The 23,676-nt window shown below is 43.4% G+C and overlaps 1 protein-coding gene across 2 annotated transcripts in view; it reads left to right on the plus strand.

The window, feature by feature from the left end:
- The first annotated feature begins 2,936 nt into the window (after window positions 1–2,936).
- Window positions 2,937–23,676, plus strand: part of LOC121624630 (A disintegrin and metalloproteinase with thrombospondin motifs 14) — a 46,969-nt gene continuing 26,229 nt past the window's right edge. For both annotated transcript variants that reach the window (XM_041962426.1, XM_041962427.1), the window contains exons 1-5: window positions 2,937–3,076; window positions 3,442–3,884; window positions 15,361–15,517; window positions 18,216–18,412; window positions 23,500–23,583. In XM_041962426.1, coding sequence (XP_041818360.1) covers window positions 2,998–3,076; window positions 3,442–3,884; window positions 15,361–15,517; window positions 18,216–18,412; window positions 23,500–23,583 — 960 coding nt within the window. In that variant the 5' untranslated portion in view covers window positions 2,937–2,997. The remainder of the gene's footprint in view (window positions 3,077–3,441; window positions 3,885–15,360; window positions 15,518–18,215; window positions 18,413–23,499; window positions 23,584–23,676) is intronic.

A 23,676-nucleotide genomic window follows, 5' to 3' on the forward strand; every position in this document is an offset into this window, starting at 1 on the left:
TCAAGTGAAACTCATCGAGTCTGACCCGGGTCATAACTCAGCGCTCATTCTGAACCTTTCAGTCCAAATCCCTCCATCCACACGGGGCAGAGGACCATAATAACAACTTCTTTAAGTCGCTGGTTCGTAACTTGGCAAAGGCAGACGCTGCTCTTCCCCCAAGCTGCCGGGCAGACCAGCAGCTGCTTTGCATCTCCCTGCATCTCGGAGATGAAAAAGTCGCATATTTTCTTAGCACGCTGGCACGGCTAGACCGCATTACAGCACACGCTGAGGCATCCGCAGCTCCACACGCTGTACTGTAACCTCTCCCCGGTGCTGGAAACACAGCGAAAGGAGCTTGATCTTTGCAGCTCCACCCTCAAAGACCGGACTAACCGCTGTTCGGCAGATTACAACGTCTCTATCAGACTTTAAGCAAATGTGGAATTTAGAGTTTGACTCTGAAAGTATGAGAGGGGAGAGAAACAAGGCTTTCATATTCTCCAGTGTTTATAGATGGATAATCTGAAGAGGACTGTCTTCCTCACATGAAGGACAGAGTGTTCTAATGCGAGCACTGTAGTAGAAAATTGTTCTGGTGTGTGGACTAAACCACAGGCCGTGAGTGGAGCTATTCATTTCAGAAGGGAAAAAACAAGGCTTCTAATTGAATACTATGCTATATTGTGGAATGTCATCCTGGCTTTTAGACACATACGAAAAACAAAACAAAACCCTCCAAACAGTATGGATGGAAAAAGAGCATAAAACTTCTTACAAGGCAGTTAATGGTTTCCATCTTTTAATGCTGCGTGTTCAGTTTCCATCGCTTATTCATGTGCAACCCTGGATCACCGTCCAGTCCTCCTGCTGCCACCCAGGGGGGATGACTGCATAAAACCCACACCTGCTCTACATTGACCATCCTGGGAGAACGAAGCTAATTAGCCACAGAGTGAGAGCGTAGCCACCGCGTGGGGGAGGAGGTCGGCCGGACCAGCGGGGCCCAGACACGCTCGAGGAACAGTGGGGGGAAAAGAACGTCCAGTCTAGACACCTTTTTCCTCAAAAAGTACCTGAAAGTCAAAACTCACTCCAGCCCAGCCCCCCTCCTCGTCCTCTGAGAAGGATTCCAGAGTTGTTGGTTCAGTCTCTGCGTGGTCATGTCTGACTAAAAGTCTGGACTCCGGCGGGGGTGAGCGGGGGCCGTGAAAATCCGGGTTGCTCAAGCAGTCATCCAGAGTTTTAACAGGCTGTCATTCCACTGATGAAATCTACTGTACAGCTTTCACACCTTCTGAGCCCCAAACTACGGTGTTGGATTTGTTCCCTTTTTTTTTTTTTTTTTGCAAAGGCAGCATATGATCACAGTGACATCTGCAGGATTAGTCCAGATTATGAGAATTTGAGATGAGCCTACAAATTGCATGAGGTCATTAAATTGGATAATGCATGGTGTGCTTTGTTTATACTGGAATGCAATAAATGTGGAAAACGGTTATTAAATCTGCTTTTATAATGATTGAATTTATGAATTTTGAATGGTATCCCAGCACCTTTGAATACATTTTACTTGTCTATATATCTGTAGGTTCACTTTTTTTCAACTTTATCTTAAAGCAATCTGTTCATTAACACGGTTTTTGGATGTTTCTCCTGTCCATACTGGCCCTGAGGAGACAGACAGCACAATTTCAGTGTTACATATTTTTGTGTGTGATTCCCTGTTTAGCACAGAAAATAACGCAAAGAGGAAAGTTTGTGCCAAAAAGAGTGTAACTTTGGCAGATGTTCAATTTAACTCGACGCTGAAGCCTCTTGTTCGCTTTAGCTTATTTTGACAGCGTGTTTTGGCACTAAAACTGACATAAGGAACAATTACAACAAGCAAGAACTGTCTCCATGCACATTAGGGCGTGTGAGAGATGTTTTCAGAGTGACTAAGAGGGATAAATGTCTCTTTTAAACTTGTATCCAGTCTGACAGCAGTGTCAGGCTTTGATTTGATCTGTTCATATTCATGTATTGCTGTATGTTATATTTCGGTAGTGCTTTTGACTGTGGATTGCTGTTATTTGTTGTCTTGTGCGCATGTCTGTAATTTACAATATGTGTCTAATGCATGCCAAAACTCAGACCCCTTCTCTTCAGACACGTGCACTGGAACTTTTTGACCTTTGCCACCCCTGATTTACCGCCGTATCTATCACCGGCATGTGTTTGTGGACTAACGTAAACATATATGAGTGACCGCCCTGCATCTGGAAGAGCTTTTCACCCTCTGTAAGAAAGAAAAATGGATTTTTTAGCAGGGCATATTAGCTGTGGAGGTGGGCATTTTTTTGCAGGACATGATGATATAACAGCTTTGAGTTGAAAAAAAATCGCTTGGCTAAATATGTGGCTGTCTAGTGGGGAGAAGGCGCTCCCACTGTCGGCTGGTAGCGGCTTCAAGTGGAGCAGTGGAGTCCCGCAGCCGAACCACTGGTGCGTAATGGTGCACGACTGGACGGCAGATGTTTCACCACCGGGACACTCTGTCTCTGCACACTTTATCTGAACTCTTCCGACTTTTTTTTCTCAGCGTAGGCGTGCGTTAACTCGCGCTCCTGCCTTAAAAAAAAGTTATCTGAGGAAGCAAAGGACGAAGAAGGGGAGGAAAAAAAATTGGGCTACCTCTCCAAACCGTCCCGGTTTGTACCGGGGAGTTGTCGTCATCAGCACCCCAGATTTCCCCCCCTCGGCTCCCTAAATGGACGGGGCAGTCTCGGTCTATGCATTTCAGCGCAGGCCAAAAGATTAGAAACAACTTGCGAGTATCCGTCAGTTTGGCGTCTAGAGGGAAACGCTCAGAAATGCCCGGCTGCTTCGCTGCAGCTCAGCTCTGAGGACTTTTCTCCTGCATTTGAGCGTTTTTTTTTTTTTTTTTTTGTCAGGAGGAAAGACTGTGCAAAATTTACAACAGAAAGGAAAAGTCAGCGCTGAAGCGGCAGCTCTCGCACCACAGCCCTCGCTATGGATTGTATGTATTTATTGATGTGCTTTTCTCTCAGTCAGCTATTTTTGGATCATATTTTCGCTGCAGAAACACATGGTGAGTTATCCATCTGTTTTGCACCGGGTGTAGAAATGCACTCTAAATTAGAAATGTGCTGGAATAATGGTAAAAAGTGATGGCCTTTTGTTATGGATATATAAACAGAAGCCTTACTGTTCTGGATGAAGTCAATACAGTTTGTTGAACTGCTGGATCTCCCTTTAAGTCACTGTCTCATAAAGACAACATTCAATTTTAGCAACTTTTATATGCTTTATAGAATAAAATAAAAGTTTAGTTCTGTCCTCTATGATGCATCTTTTTAATCCTTCTGCGTACTTTGCTTTATAGTCTTTTTCCATAACAACTTGCCCCACAGCTCTGTGAATGTGATTCTCACTCGACACTATCTGTCCCATCAGAAAAACTCTCTGGAAAGTTAAGTGAATATGGTCTTATCGTGCCATTCAGCACAGACTCCCGAGGCCGGTACATTTCTCACGTGGTCTCTGCTGGAAGTGGAAGTAAAGGTGCTGCTCCTGCCGCTGCCGCCGGTGCTGCCGGCGCTGCTGATGCCTCCTCAACCGTCGGCAGCAGGAGGAGGGTGGCCCGCGGTGCCCCCGAGATGCCCTCGGTCACCTCCGCCTCGGCTCAGCACTTGTTTTTCAATGTCACCGTGTTTGGGAAAGAACTGCACCTCCGCCTGAGGGCCAACAGGAGGCTGGTGGCCCCGGGGGCTTTTGTGGAATGGCAGGAGGACTTTGTGGAAAAGGCCAAGGAACGTATCCACGGGGACTGTGTTTTCACTGGAGATGTGAGTGATATGCCGGAGGCCTCGGTGGCTATCAGCAACTGTGACGGACTGGTAAGTCACCGGTGCATACTTGAAATAAATGTGTGCTTGCACATGCATCATGCCCTCATATAAGGCTGATACATTCAAGCAATACTCCATCTTAAATCTACTGTATCTTTCAAGAATCAATCTTGCAGCCCTGTGTAGGCTTGAGACGTGGCTCTGACTTTGTAATTTGGTCCTTTGCTTGGAGGCTATCATTTCGGTTACCTTAGATTCTAAATGTGACCAGTTTTCACTGTATTACAAAAGCATTAAAACTTCCATAGACTTCTTAAATAACTCCTGCACAATTTCTATTCTTTCCATCTGTACACTCAGTGTCTTCCAAACCCTCATATTTTTGCCAAAGTACTCCCCTATACACTCGCAGGCACATGTGGCAGTTTGAGTGTCGGGATACTGCTCCTCCATTGGTCTGAAGTTCTTCAGGCAGCCGGTGATTGGGCTAGAATTGAGTGGGTCTGACCAAGCTCGAAGGGTTGTGCATGTGAATAGAGGCAGGAGCAGCAGGGTTTGGGATATTAAATATGAATCCATGATCAGATCTGAATGCTTTCATATTTCTCTCTTTGACAGTCTTTGGAGTACAGACAATATCTTATGCATAGCATGTAGCTGGACAATAGCCAAGTTTCATTTTGATGCCTAAACCTGCAGTAACTGATTTTTTTTGGCCACTTGGGGGCAGCGCAACAGATGGTCAACACAACATTGGCATCACTTTATATGCTGAACATGAGGAGCAATATCAGCCATTATTTGAAGCTGTTTTTCTGACCACCTGGCAAATATAAGTCCCAAATTCACTTTCTTTCTATCTCTTTGTCTCCACCAGCCCCTCAGAAAGATGACTCTTTAGCTGCTAAATGCTCTACTATGTTATGCTAAAGTTTGCGCCACGTGGTGCATCAGGAACCTGCTGTCTGAACGTTTTCTTAAGTAAAAATAGAGTGATGAGAAAATTTGTTTGGAGCTTTGCAATCCAAGTATTCCACCATCCTAAAATCTGGAAACCCTGACAAACACTTTGGCAAAATATGAGTGTTTGGAACATTTGAGCATATGGGAGGACATTAGAGATTATGCTGCAGGAGCGGTTTAAGAAGTTTCTAAAAACATTTTGATGCAGTATAAACTGGTCACGACCGGAAACCAAGCTGAATCCAAGCTGATATAAAGTGAAGAAGCAAACTACTGACATTTTACATCCTGCGTGGGTTGTGTTTGATTCTAAAGAGACACATTTTGGGTGGAATATCACTATAAACAGCGGTTTTATGCATCCTCAATTATGGCTTGGTACACAATCCCAGCAGACCTGTTCGTCGTCCAGAGCATTGTGAGTCTCCTTCATTACCGTCAATCTATTCATCATTCTGCTCCAGCACTGTGTTTCAGCGTCATCATGGCCCCTGCCTTGCGCTGTGATAGAGTGGAGCGACGGGATGTGAACTGAGCCGCTAATGGATGTTTGCAGTCGAGCAAATTAGGGTGAATTTTCAAACGCACATGTGACATTTGAATTGTCAGGTTGACCTGAGCGTGGCGGCGCCTTAGCTTTTCTGTGTCAGCCATGTGAGTCGCTCTGACAGGAATGACGCGTGGAATGGGGGCAAAGATAACCTCCTGACCCAGGAGCTTCTGAAGCCCTTCAAATGAGACAGACACGAAAACAATCACAGTCCGACACGTCAAGTGAGAAAACCTAAATTTTCAACAAAGGCCCACAATTTCATCTGTTTCTTCATGTGTTCGTTAGGACAGTGTTGCACCAGCACAGCACAAACAAATGCTCTCAGAGTTTTATTGTATAACACAAACCATGCTGAAGATGCTGCAGAGTCAATACTTCTTTCTTAATGTAATAACGGCGCGTGGGGTGTGGACAATGCTGTGCTGTGTTCTGTTCTGTAATCACAAGGTAATTTCCTGAAAGGCGACTGTGTGCCCTTGAGTGTCTCAAGGCTAAAAGTGACACAGTGGCACTACGCAGCATGATGCATCTACCAATACGATATGAAAGGTATTGTTTGTTACAAACCTAAGCACACCAGAGACGGCAGTTATTATCACATTAAGATAGTTTTTCTGTGAATGAATTGAATTTGTATGGCACCTTTCCTACGAGAAAGTACTTTACAACAAAGAAACAATAGTAGTATAGAAACAAGAAACAATGGAATCACATGAACCAAGTGCCTCATGTAAAATAGGACAGAATGAACATAAAAACAGGGACAGGAAATTCATGTAAAATAAGATGGAGAATAAAACCCACTTGATAATAAGTGTAGAAATAACATAGATAACGCTGCAAGGATTAAAATAGAAGCATCAAAGTTCTCCAGTCTGCAATTTGAAATGTAGCAGGTGAGAAGGAAAGTATTTCGCCTTGTGCTACCCACAGTTCTGCTAGATTTAGTTCTGCTAGCTTTCGTTCTGCTAGCTTCTGCTCTGCCAGCTTTCGTTCTGCTAGCTTCTGCTCTGCTAGCTTTTGTTCTGCTAGCTTCTTTTGTGCTAGCTTTTGTACTTCTTGTAGCTTTCGATTGCCAGCTTTTGCTCTGCTAGCTTTTGTTCTGTTAGCTTCTTTTCTGCTGGCTTTTGTGTGTCTTCTAGCTTTTATTCTGCCAGCTTCTGCTCTGCTAGCTTCTTTTCTGCTAGCGTTTGTACTTCTTCTAGCTTTCATTCTGCCAGCTTCTGCTCTGCTAGCTTTCGTTCTGCTAGCTTCTTTTTTGCTAGCATTTGTACTTCTTTAGCTTTCGTTCGCCACCTTACTGCGCTACTTATGATATGAGTGCATTACTCATACTTTGCATGGCTGCCTATAGATACAGTAGTATTTACAGCCTACCACAATGGGCATTTTCTCAATAACAACGCTGCAACACAGTATGTTTAAGGTAACATAACCCTCTAGTATTGCAGAGTTATTCAAAAGAATCCCATGTTGCTACATTGCAGAATATTTAGGTTTTCATCAAAGCAAATTTACAGTTTAATATAAAGCACCTCTTGAGCCTGCAGCCAACCCCCTTTCCTACTCCACAAACCTTTGCTTTGAAAGACATGCACCAATCTTCCACCCTGTTTCCTTCAGCGCAGCGCGATACTGAAATTGACCAATCATTCGGGTTTGTTCACTGAGCACAATTTGTAGTTAAAGAAAGGAGACAAAGAAAGTACTGATTGAATGAGATCGATCGATCAATGACCAGTCACAACATCTGAAAGCCGGCAACAAATGTGAACCAATGTGGCAAAACCATCATGACTAGCATCTCAATGAATTTGTTCTGTAGATAAGACCCAAGTCTGAGATCCTTCTCTAAGTATTTCCAGATGAGAATTGGGTCTGTTCTTCCTCCGAAACATGGATTCTGACATTTCTGGGGATAGTTTTTTTTTTCATTTCTTTTTAATGCTAGAAGATTTCCAGGTAGAGTTGTTGACACTGGGGTGTATGTAGTACACACATGTGTATTTTTGGGACATGGTGTCAGGAAAGACGTGCTTCTGTTGACTTTTTTCAAAATGTCAAATTTCAAAGCTTGCTTTCGTCTCTTTTGAACTGCATTGGCGGCAGAAGTCTCAGAGGTGAAACCGAATTTATTTCTGTGAGTAGATAACACTCACGTGCATGTTTTTTGTGACACGGATGAACTCGCTCTTTAAAGGCTGCAGTCAGACTCGTAGGAATATTGTCCACGTGTTTCCTTGCATCAAAGCCAACATAAACACGGACTTGTCGGTGCATGCTGGGATGTTGGGGAGCATCTGAAGGTGCGCAAACAGCTCGCAGGCAAATTATTTAGTCTAAAGTGTCTGCTTGATGTGGAAGGACATGAGGAGATCATGTCTGATGAAAGGACCCAGTTTGAAAGGGATAAGAATGTGAATCATGAGCTGAGGTCACTGCATGTGGGCCAAATCTCTGATACGCACTATACCGTGCGTTCTTATATACCACCAGCACTCCATCTTCAAAAGTATGTTTGACAGGCTCCCTTATGGAGAACAGAAGCATGCTGTGTTGGAGGATTGGACAAGATGTATATCACAGCTTCAGAGATATATTCTGTGTTTTTATTCCCATAGCGTTTGCAGTGCTGGGAACAAAGTGCTCAGAAGAACCACTTCAGTACGACTTAGTTTCCACGATAAGCTTTGCTATCGGTGTGCCCTCTGCAGTGAGGCCGCTCAAACACAGATGACCCCCTCATAGCGTGGCATCACCAGTAACAGATTAGTTTAATTTGGTCTGCTGCCATGTGCCTGGGGGCGCATGATTTATGGCATTCCAAGATCATGACGGATAAGACATGCATACAATAAAGCTGCAAATTAATCTGATATCTTGTGGGTATATTTGGCCTCGCAGCACATCCAGACTGAGGCTGCAAAGAAAGGTATCGGCTTCTACAACGGGCGTTCACTTTCAGTTTCATTTTAATATAATTTCTGTGTGATTGACCAAGATGTCTGCGAAATCTCCCCATCTGACTGTAACTCCTGCTAGATCGCAACAGCTGTGCGCTCCAGAAGAGCATGAACTATTGTTATGGAGCGATGAGTGATGGATATGATTATACCGGTGCTGCTCATGTGTTGGGAATTAGCGCAGATGACGGGCTGATTGAATTACATGTGTGATGGAAACACGAGTGCCGGATAACCGCAGTCGGAAGAGCGCTATTTCGGTGTCCATCAGTTAAAAGGAGAGAGAGCCACCTAGCAGCAGCCAGTAGTCAGTCTGCTTTTTTGGGGTGGGGGTTGGGGTGGTGGGGGCGTTTTTCCATCCGTTGGAGATGGAAAATGCTTGCGTAAATTGTTCTATTCATGAATGTTTGCAGGAATTCTGTACGGGGCTGGTCCCAGTCCAGTATTCCAGTATCCTCTGGTGCGCCAGTACTCTGCTGGCACGGAGGTAAAGCCACTAAATTAAGAGCTCCATCAGTGGAGCCCCGACATCTCAGCCAATAACGTGATTTATTTCCTCTCGGCCTAATCTTTATTTGCTGCAGTTACAGCACGTCTGCCTAAACATGTGCTCGTCCAAACGCACACTGTAGTACAGGAGATGCACGTGCAAACACACACACACACACACACACACAAACACACACACTTACTTTTTATACTGCTGGTATTACTACTACTGCTGCAACTGCTATTGCCCTTACTGTAACTTCCACTTCTACTACTACTACCACTTCTTCTACGACCATTCTACTATTACTAATAGCATTTGTATGAAATCTTCTTCTTTAATTAAGTGCTCAACATGATTATAATTACACATTTTTATAATTAGAATCTCCTCTTTAATGGCAGTCCTATGCAGATGAGTGCCAGTGATTATGAGCCCAATTTTCTCTTTATAATCTGCGTCTTGATCACCAGCCATGCTTGCCCTTTGTGGCCCTGCACAGTGAGACGTGAAAGCTGATAAAAAGGAATCAGGTAGTAATCCCCTGCTCCCACAAGCTGTCTCATACGATTATTTCAAACCCGCAACTCTGCTGAGTCCGGCACCACTCAGCCGTGCTTTACTCCGCAGCTTATTGATCTTCCTGATTTCACCACAAAGGATTTTCATCCAGCATCACCAGCATGCCCGTCGCTGTCAGTATCTCATGAATATCACGCCAGAAGTGTTTTTTCGTCCCGCGTTATAGGTCAGATTTGGCCTAGAACGGACAATATAATAACCTCAGGAAAATTATTATGTGTGCCTTGATCTCGGTGGTTGAAAGTTGATTACCTCTCTCCTCTTTCCCTGCCTGTCTCACATTTGTGGATCAACAAACTCAGTGCCTAAAACTGAAATTACATGTCTCTAATCAATCTGACACAAATTACAGGTTGAGCTCCTCTAACGACGGATGGACTTTGATTTTCTCGCTCAAACCTCCGTGGCCTGCGGCACTTGCTCCATTTTTTCAGTGTTATGCAGGGATGTCTCTTACCTCAGTAAAAGATGCAAAAAGACCATGTTTGATGTGTGTCACAACAATTTAATATCCGGTGGTGGTGGTGTTACGGTTTCACATTGATTGCCTCCCTTAAGTCTCTCTGAATATTGTTCTTCGTATCCAGTCACCACAGAGAAGATCTGAATTGATAACAATGTTGACTCACTCATTTAATATACCCAAAGAGGGGTCTGGTAAGCAGTTTTTTCCCCGGGTCTTGCCTCTCAGACTGTACAGTACGTGCTGAGATTGTTGGGGTAATATGCAAATGAAATGGATACCTGCAGACACTATCCAGAGCTTAAAAAAATAAAATTGAATTTTTACTTTGATTTACGGTTAATATTGTCCTAGAAAGACAAATTTCCAGCTGTGAAGTAACTTCGGCAGCTTATTTGATCCTTGCCTCAGTGTGCACGCTGCACTGAGCAGGTGGCACACTCCAGCTGCTGGTTCGGAAAGCAGAAAGAAAGAAAAGAAGCCTCTTTCTCAGATAGTTACATATGGTAAGTATCCACCTTCAAAGTTGTTCTTACCGATGTGTGGAATTTAGTGCTCTGGTGAGCCTAAGGTTTAGCTGTACTTGCCTTTTTTTTAAGGAGTCAGTGACACAGCTGGATGCCTCATTGCCTCTACTTCAGCGCATGATTTAATTGCAGTATTCTCTGTTTTTAAACTGTTTTGAAATCTGAAAAACAATAAATGCAACACACGCCAAAGTGTGTGATTTGGACATGCTAATTAGTTCTCACAGATGATGCTTGTGCAAATAATAAAGTCAGCTCTGTGTGATGAGGAGAAGCCAAAACAAAAGTGAGATTTTGGCCTTGACTTTTATTATTTGTGACTCTGTGAGAGGAGGTCGCACACTTAACGCCCCTGTCCCACATCCTTTTTCACTTGTGAATCACTTTGTCCCTGCAAATACCCCTATATCGCAACACTCAAGCTAAAAAGACGTTTCAATCATTCTTGTCACTCTGTGCCCAGACAAGCATATCAGATGCCTTTTTTCACTCGAGCGTCTCACGCAACAGATACGCTCTCGCTTTAATCCATGCAGCTGTCCGCACAGCCTCCGTGCATGCTCACAGGTGTAAACGCAACGTGAAGCATTTAATTATACTTCAAGTCTATTTTATTGGACAATATGTGCGTAAATGCGAGGCTGTAGCCCAATAAAAAGGCACTGAATAACTACATTTATGCACATTTTGCAACCAAAGCAGAGCAGAGTGTGCAGCTCTCTGGTCCTCAGCTCTGGTTTGTAATGTAGTTTAAAATATTGTAGCGATGGCCCACATTTCCCATCATGCCCAGCACTGGGCTGAGTAGTTTGTTAAGTTGGCTTTTTTATGTTTCCAAATGAAAATGTTACTTTTTGTTAGTGTATGTCATTTGTCTGTTCAGAACATGGTGGATCCATGTCATTCACGTGCTGGTTTATAGTTTTAACCATTAGTAAGGTGGCTGTTACATTTCTTGGCTCCAGCTGTCGTTAATTACACCGTTGTCTTCCTGTTTCTGAAAAGAGGTCAGTACCCTAAATTGGAAGAAACTGAGCCTATTTATATAGTAACTCTCACATTAACAATTCTGTAATACAAAGCAGGTAGGGTAATAAATGTTATCCATTTAATTTTTTAACATGTTAGCTGCTAACTTCAATTAAATATAAAGTACAGCTGAAGCTAATGGGTGCGATTGCACACAGATTTGCAAACCAGATATAATCATGTTAATTGCTATCAGCTTTCTGCAGGACTTAGGCCCTGAGCTTTGCCTCTCAGGCTACAAACATTGAATATGTTTGTTGGCTACAAGCTACAGACTACAAACATTGAATATGATTTTTATCTTGAGCTTTCCACTCAAAGTATTTGATTGATGGAGTTCGTTAGGGATGCAGCCTGACCGGAAGCCCTGCAGACACAAATAAAGGTTGGAAAAAAAACAAATACAGTGTTTTGGGGAATAGTAATTTATGTTTTGTTTTACAGGTAATATTATAATATTACCTGTAAACCTGTTATAATATTTTCCTAAAATATGCTATTTCAGATTGGTCACTTATATGTTTAGCATACAAAATGTCAGATATTATTTTGTGGAGCTTATTTTGTCAGACCAAAACCCAAATATATTCAGTTTATAATGTAATGAAACAAACAAACTCGAATCCTCAAACTTGAGAGGCTGGAACTAGATGATATTTGGAGATTTTCATACCCCCATCACTTCTGACAGCAAACCTACACCCTTGCCTAGCTCAGACTTCACCGTTCTGTGTACATATGTTTACATTTGGTTCCTCTGTAGGCCCTTCCAGATGCTGCTGCTCTCCCCTCACAGACCCGGCTTCACTTTCCATCCACTGCTGAAATAAGAGACCACAGAGGAAGTATTCGAGCATGTCTTACTTGGCATTTCCTGGTCAGGGGCTGGACAGATTCTTTCACTCCTCTTTGCCCTTTCTGTCACATTTCCACTCTTCAGTTCACAGCGTTTCTGTTGTTAGCCCTGAGGTTTTTTTTTAGGCACAGTGTTCCTCTTTGCTGCACTGTATTTAGATTGCTTTTTGCAGCTGTAAATACACACATTCTTGCCAGAATCTTGTTGGTGTGCCGTCTTCATGAGCATAATGATAGGCTGGATGGGTTTCTTTTTTCTTTGTAGGGAGCAGGGATATGAGAAATGCCATTTGCACTGTGCAGTGTGCTCAGAAAGCACAGTTTGTGCTTATTAAGCTTAATAGAAACAATATATCAACTCATATAAGAAATTAGTTCATTTGTAGATGATGCAGCATTGCTTTTGCTTCATTTAGGTCACACTGGGATGTGGGTTGTTCAGTAATTAACTAGTCAAGATGTTTTGGGCCTTTATTGGACACAGCCCATGACAGTGTGACAGGAGACATGAGGGAACAATGTCCTCTGGATGGATTTGTACAAATTATGCTGCAGTGTCACACCACTTGTCCACCAATATGCTCCATAACTACATTTTCAAGAAAAATATACTAAACAGGAAAACCATGGGCAAAACACAGGGCCTTTCTTCATGTGGGGGTCCCTTTAGGTTAAATGGTGACTCTGAACTGCTAGTGGGTGTGAATGCGAAGTGTCAGTCCTGTGAGAGACCGGTGACCTGCCTGAGGCGTACCTCACCTTTCATCCAGCATGAGCTGGGACGCTATCCTCCCACCAATGATGAATGGCGAAACATAATGGAAGTGGAAGCTTCGGACAAATGTCGATATTGATTTCACATACAGACTGGAACAGCAAGCCATGATTAAACAAGAACACCCCTTTGTTTACTCACAGCTTGGTGGTGTATGTGATTTCCCATCGACAGCGCAGACAAAGCAGAGGGAAATGTACCATCCAGTGAAAAGCAGATTGTGTTTGGACGTTACACTCTAGCAGTCTCACAAGGAGTCTTACGTACAAAAATGTGTACTTACATTTTTTTCATCCACTTGGGGGCAATGGAGATGAGTTGCAAACACATTGTCAACACCTTTCAAATTGGTATGGTGAATTTGGTAGCAAACGGTTACTTATTTCTGCATTCAGCAGCTGTGGAGCAACATTATCATTCATTTGGAGTCAAGCATCTGACCACCTGATGGATTTAAGCCCAGTATTCACTTTTGTATTAGCTCAGTTTTTGGTCTCTACCAACTCCTGAGGGAAATATCTGGATTTATTTAGCTCCTAAATGCTCCACTGTGTTCACCACCTAGTCACTAACTGTGTTGGTGCTGAGCAGGAAGTGCACAGTGGGTTTTTAGAGCCTTTTCGCTCAAAGAGCTGCCTGCTGTGACTCAAAACGACACTATGAGAGCTGTGAGAGTCAATCAAAACACTGACAAACTACGTTTACGTGCACAAGATACTCTGTTTTTGCTCATATTCCGAAAAGGAAGCTGTTTACAAGGCTAATAAAAATGAACATTGCACTAATATTTTCTATTTACGTCCATACTCTGATTGACAAACACAGTTTCTCTCCTATTCGTTCAACCACCTTCTTAAAAAGATGCACATGCAAAAGCCTGCTGATGTCCAAGTCTTTCATAATGTTTAACAGTTATGAATGAAAGCATTACATAAACCCGGTAGGTTTACGAGCAAACTAGCTGACTTTGTGTTGAGGTAATCATCTGATGCGTAGGCAGACAGAAATATCAGCAAATAATTGCCCAAAATGTGTGTGAGGTAATGTAGAAACAAAATGGCCCTGACGTGGTTGAATTTGTCCAGCACTCGGAGAAATTACGCTTGATTTAATAACTTGATTGCTTGTGTAATGACGGCATCAGCCGGGCTCTAAGAATAGCCACAGCAAACAAGTTTTCATGTTGAGGAAAAAAATAGACAGTTATGCCTGGACTGAATCAGTGCAGAGTGACGTTATGTGGTAAATGTCACAAGCAGTTTAAGCGATCACAATTACACCAAACTGGGACAAAGGAGTAAATACGACTTGCAGTGTGAGAGTGAACCAGAGCTGGACGTTGGCCTGTATATGCCGTCCATCTAAATATTTACCTTAACCCACATTAAGTATACAACGAAGAGGCCTGAAACAAACTTTACTTTGTGGAAATCAGCATGTATTCTCTTATATGTTGCGCCAATGCCAATCACGGTGCTGCATTATCACCTGCAGCTGCTAAAAAGGAGGATGCAGTGCGGTGACATCGCTTTGCCGTCCACCTGGAGATGAAAGTCACCTGTAATTTAAAATGCCGCATCCCGTGCTATTATATCTGGTGTATTTTCATTTTGGTGATGAAACACGAATTCATAATATTTCCAGGGAAGCTACTCAAAATTATTGAAGTTATGCAAATCAGCAGTAAATGTCACCTTATGATTGCCGTCCCTCTAAATGAGAGAGCGAGGTCTTCTTTCCAGGGGGGCCATTTTTCACTTGCATTCAAAAATCGGTCAGGGAGAAATCCACATCAGAGGAGGCAGACATGACAATTGTGCCTGACCCCCAATTCAGTGCTGCTTAGAGAAATACTGACTTTTGAGCTGAGTTTGAAAGTGGGTCAACAGAAAGGTCAGCATGCCCACCCTGGTGCACAATTATGGCTGCTCTCTGCAGGTAGCATACAGAAAGAGAGAGAAGCAAGTACTTTTCAAGTACATTGTAAAACTTCAACACAGGCTTTGAATTCCCTGAACTTTGCAGTATCCGAGCTTATATCCAGCAGAGGTGTTTTCTTTGAATTCGTTGAAAGACATAAAGCACATGGAAACATACGGCTGAACTGAGACATTACTAACAATCATGTGAAATCATGGTGGCACTCAGTAGATCTTGGTGAAGGGCTTGAAGGGCCCCAGATTCTGTCTACCTGCGTCATTCCCCACATCCAACCCTTCTCTAAATCTTCCAATTGATCAGGCACACTATAATTACTGGCTCCAGTGGAATTACCGCCCTTTGAGGGAGGAGGATTGCACTAATTTGAAGCCCTCTTTTTCCAGGCAGGTCTGATCCGGACTGATAATGGGGAGTTTTTCATCGAGCCCCTCGAGAAGGGCCAGCAGGACGTGGAAGTGAAGGGGCGTGTCCACGTGGTCTACCGCAGGTCAGCGATTAAACGGGAGACGGGCCAGCGGAAGGAGGACCTCCACAATGAAGGTAGGCGAGGAGAGGCAGCGTGATGTCAGTGGAAACATGGAGCACTGTGTGTGTGTGTGTGTGTGATAGTACATCATAGAACAGAATACAGCATCACTGTCCAAAATAAATAAATGAATATTCGAGCAAGGGCTCAGCTGCATTTAAAGCACCAGTGGTTTAGCGGGAATTTTCCCTTTTATTGCTACTGATTTATATTTTACATCAAAGCTAACTGTTTGAATATGTTTCTCCTGCTGTTTCAGGCAACAGTTGTTTTCCATTCATTTCTAACACGAACATCTATTAAGAGACTCCCGATCTTGTTTACGGCTGAAGCAGGCAGCTGTTTTCAACTAAGGTCTGGTAACTCACTGTGCACTACTCACCCAACCACGATATCGTACACAGGAGATGGTGGAAACCAAAACAGAGCTATAAGAAGGGTGAATGTTGGACTTGCGTTCACTGTGGGGCCAGAAACACGACCCCAAATGAGTGCTAACGTTGCTCTGTGTGCGCTAGCTTTGTGAACAGGCAAATGTTTGCAACTTTAGCAAAAGGAGACAAACTTATATACTTACTTTATAATCTGAACAAACAAACTTTTTCTCAGCACAAAGCAGTATGAGCACTAATTTTGCAGAAATGGATTGATACACATACAGAAGTGAAATGGATGGAAACCAGTGGTTGGAAAAATCCATACAAAATCTAAGTCTGAAACCCTCTTCAGCTTTTGGTACGGTCCTTAAACTCTGCATCTTCTAAACTCCCATCACTGCTCTGTATTTATTAGGCTCAACAGCAGAGGCAGTGCTCCCTAAACCAGCTGGTAAAGTGAGGAATGCTTGGCTCCAGTGGTCGTACTGGGGGAGGGTGGGGGGTGGGGGGGTCGTTGAGGCTGGGGGAGGGGTGGGGTGACCTTTCCTGCGCAGACGACCCAGCTCCATCGTGAATTCCTGTCCTATTCCTTCTTCCTTTACTACAACAATAGCCTGAGCATCTGGAAGACTCTCCCTGTACTCACTAATTCACTCCATTTCCCCGTGTCTGATATGTGGCTCTTTTCATCTGACTCCACATCCTTTCAGCGTATTCATCCTCAGGAACACTTGCCATCAGATCACTCATTCACATTTTCCAAGCCTGCTATTTTGCCATTTTTACCGCCCTTGTGAAATGCGTTTTGTTCATTTTTATCTTTACAGGCTGCGTTCTTCTATAAAGTGATGCAGCTGTCTGATGCTGGATTTGAATCTCGCCTTTGCGTCTAATCATTGTTGTCATTTTTACCTTTTCCTTTACTGTTTCTGTACCTATGTGCGAAATACCTTTAATCACTGACTCACTCTCGCAAGATGACTTTTATAGAGGGAACAATCAGTGTGGCCTTGTTCTTACACTCGACTGCTTGAAAGCTTTTGTCCTTTTGTCCCAATGAAGCCTTACAACAGGTGATGGGGCTTTTTGTGCAACAGCAAAGAGACTCTTCAAGATGTAGTCAAACTTTAACCTGAACTGAAATAACATTTAATGTGCTGGCACTCTCAATTAATGTCTCTGTACATGGTTTATCTGTGCCTGGCATGTAAGAATATGTGGCACTAATTACAATTACAGCTTTGCAAGCATTTATTTTGTTTACTGCTTATTAAAGATTTTGTTTTTGCAGTTGTTGAACACATTTATCTTAATTTTCTCGGCCACAACTGCTCCGTCTGTTATGCATTTATATGTTATTTATGTTTATTTCAAATGAACTGCGTCTGGAGTATGAATTTTTTTTCACAGAACTATGCATTCATCCTTCATTCGCGTTTTTCTGCCTCGTACGTCTGAAAACACCTCGTCCAGAGGATTTTCTGGTATGCATAAGATGATGTGACTCACTACTGTTATCTACAAAAGATTGCAGTAATTCGTAGCTTTGAGCAACACATGCCACGGATGTTTGAAGGTGGCGGACGTGTTATCTCTGTCAACACATTCTGCAATTACATTTGAGAGAGAGATCATGTATTGGCTTGTTTGCTTGACTGTTTATATACCAGAACAGCAGATACGTGTGATTGATTTCTATGAAATGTGGTAGAAAGATGAGGCATGGTATTTTTTAATCAACTGCTGCTGAAAATAATTGGTGCATGTAGCTCATAATTGTCTATTACTATGTGTGCCATCATGCAGATCCGGATTCAGATTAAAAGTGGCCACACAAACACATTTTCTGTCACTGTGCTGTGTTGGCAGGGATGCATACTGTCTGAGTCCTTTCAGCTTATCGTTTTGATCTGACGTCTCATCTCCGGAGACCAATCTCACAGTTTCCGCTGCAGCCTGAATCTGTTAAATTCAAATTCACGTTCAATTCAACTCTGACACACATAATATAAGCAAATGTAACACATACAGAAAACAGCTGACGTGCTTTATTCGTTTGTTTTGGGATTGGTATGATGGGATTTATGCTCTGTATGCATATGTCAGGTGGAATGTGAGGCAGAGAGGAAATAGGCTTGTGAGTCTGCGGAAGTCTGAGGACTTTGACTAGAGATTGAAGGTTTCACAGTCTTGTCAGTAATCCCAAACGATTCCTCCCGAGCATCTCGAGATATTTTTTGACACAGACGCTGAAATAAGAGAAGAAATAGCACGCATGCACCAAATTCCCGCACTCCGCTCACCGACTTGTTTATGTGCTGGCCGTGTTTTGCAGTGGCAGACTTCGGGATCGCGAACCTCCCCGCAGCTCTGGATCTCGTCGCACATAAACTGTCTGAGTCCGAGCGCAAGAGGAGGCACGCGAAGAAGGACGACTACAACATCGAGGTGCTGCTGGCCGTGGACGACTCGGTGGTGCGCTTCCACGGCAAGGAGCATGTGCAGAATTATGTCCTCACGCTCATGAACATAGTAAGTCTACTCTGGCCGCTGAGTGAAATGCCCATCAGACTCTCACCACCTGCTGCTCGCTCATGCAAGCAATATAAAGTGAAATATGAAATATCCAGGGCTGCAGCTAACCACTATTTTCATGCCTGATTAATGTGCTAAATTTTTTCTGGATTTATTGACGAATCAAGGTCAAGAAATTGTTTTAGTGAAGTAGTAAGAGTGAACCAGCCTCAGATCATTATTATATATGACAAAGAAAATCAACAGTTCACAATGAGAGGCTTCAATTTGCAAATTTGGGCATTTTTTATTGAAAAATGACTTGAAATTATGAATCTGTCAGTATAGTCACTATCAATTACTGACTAAAAAGTCGATTTATCGCTGCAGCTCTGGAAATATCCTTTGCTGACATGAAAATGCTGCTCAGATTGGTGATCTTTCCATGCTTTCATCTACCCGTGGAGTTATTTTTTCCTCCTCGCCCTCTCTAGTATCAGACCTTGCCACACTTCTCCCCAAACCCCCACTTTTTCTAGCTGTTTATGGATTACGCTGAGGTGGAGAGGGGAGAAACTCTCAGCTCGTTCATTACGGGTTCCACCAGCTCCTACCACCATAATCTACTTACCCGGCCCAAATCCCCCAAGTCAGATTTTCACAGGGTGCTGGTTTCACTCTGTAACAGTTACCATTCGGGCCCTGCATGGTGGTCTGATTAGCTGCACTAGACCAATTAGAAAGTTGAGTGGGAGTTGTGTGGGGCAGCCATGGAAACCAGCACCAGAAGCCCGCCCGCACTGCCAAGCTCTGCTTATGTGGAATGATGTGTTTATTTAATTAGGATATTATATTCAGGTTCCATCCCCAAATGTCTCTGGCAGAGGGACGTGTCCTATTTTTAATGACCTTGCTTGGTTATACTGTGAATCCGCGCTCCGCAATCTCTGAATCCTCAGCGTCTAGTGCTCTCAACACGCACTTACAACTATCAGATCATTGTCCAGAGAGACAGGAAATTAAACTGAACTGTCAAGTGAAGTCCATTTCTTCTTAATAGTCATACATTCCCCTTCGTGCTAAGTATCATTTGACGAGAGAAATGTGCGAAGAAAGGCGCAGTTCAAACAAATGAGGGTCTAAAGTCTTTAGTTCCACTCGTAAGCCATAGGGCTGCTGTGTCTGAAAGAGCTCTGCCCGCTCAAATCCCTCTGAATCCCTGCTCCGTGGCTGCAGAATGCGTAGTACCACCTGGAGAAACTCTCCCTGAGGGATTGATTACTGGACATCCTGTCTGCGCGAAGCCAAGGTGACTGCTGCGGTGCCTGCCGCACAATGGCTGTGTTGTTTGAGCGCGGACCAGGTTTTGTCCACGTCGATGCGATGCCGTACACAAGCCAGGGACACCTAGCGCCTGTAGCCCACAGCTGCTACTCTCGTTTCCAGCCGCAACAGTCCAATTCCAGCCCCTCCTCCTGGCTTTGTAATTATCCCAGTAGACGTGGGGTTGGCCCCTCCCTTGGCAGGACTCACCAAAATGTTTTGACCCGAGTCCCGTCAGGAAAAATATGCAACTTCAGTGTTTACAAAAGTCGTCATGGAACTTTTGTGATGCTATTTTTTGAGGGCGTCCTCATTTTTCAACAGCTCCTCCGCTTTGGGTCCAACATAAATACACGTATATAGGTCAGTATAGACCAGGCTAGGAATTTGAGCGCGTAACAAATCTGGGAGAACTTGGGGTCACTCCAGTGTTCTTTGCAGCGTTTATTGGCCTGAATAGGCTTCTGTGAATGGAATATTTGCTTAAATACCTTGGGTGTAACCCTGCGTCCCAGAGCAAATTTGGACTTAAGCCAAGGTAGCCTTTCTTCAGTGACAGAGCTTTTGTTCTGCACGGTCATAATTTCTGCCCAAAGAAAGCTAAGTGACACGCACTCGTTGGTGTCTCAGCAAAGAGTAGCACTCTGTTATTTTGTTTGCCACATCTGAACCTTCTGGCCATTTGCGTCTTTTGTTATACTGCACAAGAGCAGATGCTGAAAGAGCCTGGAGGAGGGCACATGCCGCCTCTGGGTTCGACATTGGACTACACCCAATTCTAAATTTGAAATTAGCTGCTTGATCCTTAAACCGTGAAAAACAAAGTGCGGAGATTTCATGGAAGGTGAGTGAAAAAAAGAAGAAAAAAAGTTGAGCTGCTCCGCGTCTGAGTGCTCTCAAGTTATTTGTTTCTTCGTTGAAAAGCACGTCTTGTTGGATTTCTTTTGCCCGTGCTTTCATCAGCAGCAGCTGGGGAGATTAAAGCTTCTATGGACATAAGTTATTTCTGTCCATCAAAGCTGTTCAGTCCCTCTGCTGTAGCATCAATGAAAACATTGGACTTCACCTCAGGGCTCTGGTAAATTACAGTGTCCAGCAACACCAATTGTTTGATGACCTTTAGTAGATCCGAGTTGCATGTTATTGACAGACTGAGGGGCGATCAACAGAAAAGTGATTAATGCTGTACGCCACTATTTCTTTCCTGTCACCGCGACGGCTTCACAAACACACATCAAAAGCGATTTCAAAAGCGGATCCAAGCGATAATGAGCCTGGATGTTTGACATTCTTATGAAGAAGAAGCCGCAGACGTGAGCATCAGTCGTGATGTCTGAGGGTGAGATTAAACAAGTGTAGTGTAAGAAATGCTTTATACAGATGTTGCAGTGACTGTTGACATTACACTGAGGAGGAGGTTGTTTACAGTATTCATAATGTTTTCTCCCCAGATGATGATATTTTGTGCCGACTTTCGTCTTGAAAGATCAGAGGAGAAGGAGCTCAAGCGCATTCTGCCTGGAAGGTGTAATGCTGGCAGGACTGTGGAGAGACAGATGATTTCTGTGTTTGGTGTTGGTCAGAAGCCTTGTTGCTTCAATAAAGAGAGATCAATTGGAAGCGTGTAATGGTATTTATTGAGGGTGACAACAGAGGACTTTGTGGATTAGACCCCATCGATTTGAAGCATCTTCATCAAGTGTCGGCACGTGACCAAGGGTGTAAAGTGGTGCACTCTAGGTAGATGCGAGGTGCTTTTGACGTCAAAAGCTGAAGCAATCGCTCAAGAGAGGACAAAACTAGCTTTTCGAGGATGATCTTCATATATCACCCACTTGCCTGCAGTGGCATTTACTCTAATTTGGGTTTTATCTGTCCAGGTGTTGAGAAATCTGGCTGACATTTCTGCTAGCACACCAGTACAATGAATGAGAATGGGACTTGGTTTATGGTGCTCAAAGCAGAACAAAATAATATATGAATAACCCAGCAAGTACAATTTAATTTCCCATCTCTCACCCAGGAAATACTCTCATTGAAAAATGCAGGCTGTGAGATTTTACCCAGAGTAATGACGACCTTGCTTTTTTACAGAAGTATTACAATTGAGTTGTTCAAAATGTCAGTTTTTTGAGCAACCCAATTACAGGTTGCTGTCACAACTTTCGGAGGTGTTAAAATCACATAAAACAAAACTGAATCCATCTGCACATGAGAGATCATAGAGCTGCTAACAGCATCCTCACTGTTACTTAAAGCAGAAACACGGGACTCCTGAATAGCAACCCGACAGGTTTGTTTAAATCTGTAAATAACTCAATGAAGCCGTCGATGCATCACACTATACTTCAGCCTTTATTCATATACATACTGTATTAAACAATTCAATCACTCGCCAACTGGGAGCTTCTTGAGGCTTCTTTTGGTTGCAGCCTGCTTTGATTTGACCAAGCTTGGCTGTCTTAGCGTCTGCGCCCGAAGCAGCCGCCATTGCTCCTTCCACTTTGCGACTCTAACTGACTTTTTGATAGTTTTAGCTTTGTAGAAAATTAATTAACTGTGGGTTCATTCTCTCTTAACAGGAATAGAATATTGCACAAAAGATGAAGATGCTGGTAAACTATGCACAGATGTCGCGTGAATTATTTTCCCAGCTCGTCAACTAACATGTCAAGTAAAGTTTTATGAGCCCGTCACCTCCGGTGTGAACCCACACGCCTTAAGACTTTGTCAACATGTGTTTCCTCTCAGCAACAAGTTCACATGTCGCGTGGAGAAGTGTGAGGCTGCTCTGTGAAGCTAAACGACTCCATGTTTACCGATCGAGAGTCGCCCAGATTCTTCTTTGCTGCGTCCCATAACCGACATGCCCAAACCAAACTGCTTCGTGATTTATGGAAAAAGTATTTTTCGCCTCTTATTTTCCTCTGAACTTTATTTATCATCCACAAAGTGAAGCAGTCGATCGACTTTATGGGGCCCCTGAGGAGTGCCGACGTGTAGCGACCGTTTGATGGAAATAAAGCGCACTCGAGTGGAAATTGGTTATGGGATTTGAATGGAGTCCTAGCTCGGCCGCGGGTTAAGCATCTACATACCACAGAGTTATTATTAAGGCAAATGGCAGTCGAAACATTTGTGGGTCAGGCTTGCATAACAACGCCGGTCTCATTGGACGGTTGCCAACATCTTAACAGCACATTTCATCATGATTCCAAGCTTGTTGTAAGAGATGAAAAAAAAAAAACAAACTCCATCGTGGTTAGGCAACGACGCTGTGCCTCAGAAATAAAATCGGTGGATTTTAGATAAAGCACCGGTCCTCCGGCACGGGCCCTGCCGTCTTCTCTCTCCCACCAGAGGGAAAGCTGCATCCACCAGTGTTATATCCTTTTGTTCTCCTCCTCCGTGCCTTTGATTATCCAGAGTAGCCGGTTGCTGTGTGAAGTCTGATAATGTTCCGTTCCTTTTGATGCCTGTCAAAAGTCGCCTTGATTTGCGTTCTTGTAGCAGCCATAATTAACTACTTCAGTCCTTTTCAGTACGTAATTACTTTTAAAGACACCAAGGTCCTCTATTATTGCTTTGTAATTCTCAGATGAAAATGTTGCCCACACTTACCTTATGTATTAGTCTGGAGCTGAAGCACTGTATTTTTCCCCCCACAGACTTGGACTGCAGTATGTCTGTATTAACGTTGTTGTTCTCCATTATGCTGTCGGCCTGCACACGCTCTGCAGACTCGATACTGTTAGTCCTTCACATTTCCATGTTCCTTTCAGGTTGATGAAATCTACCATGATGAATCTCTGGGAACCAACATCAACATCGTCCTTGTCCGCATGATAATGGTCGGGTACCGACAGGTGAGCGGTGTCGTAGATTGTTATTAGCTTGGATTGTTATTATTATGTGGAAATATGTATTTAGAGGCAATGACATTTGGTGCAGGACTGAGT

The sequence above is a fragment of the Chelmon rostratus genome, chromosome 21, assembly GCF_017976325.1.
Source record: "Chelmon rostratus isolate fCheRos1 chromosome 21, fCheRos1.pri, whole genome shotgun sequence".
NCBI lineage: Eukaryota > Metazoa > Chordata > Actinopteri > Chaetodontiformes > Chaetodontidae > Chelmon > Chelmon rostratus.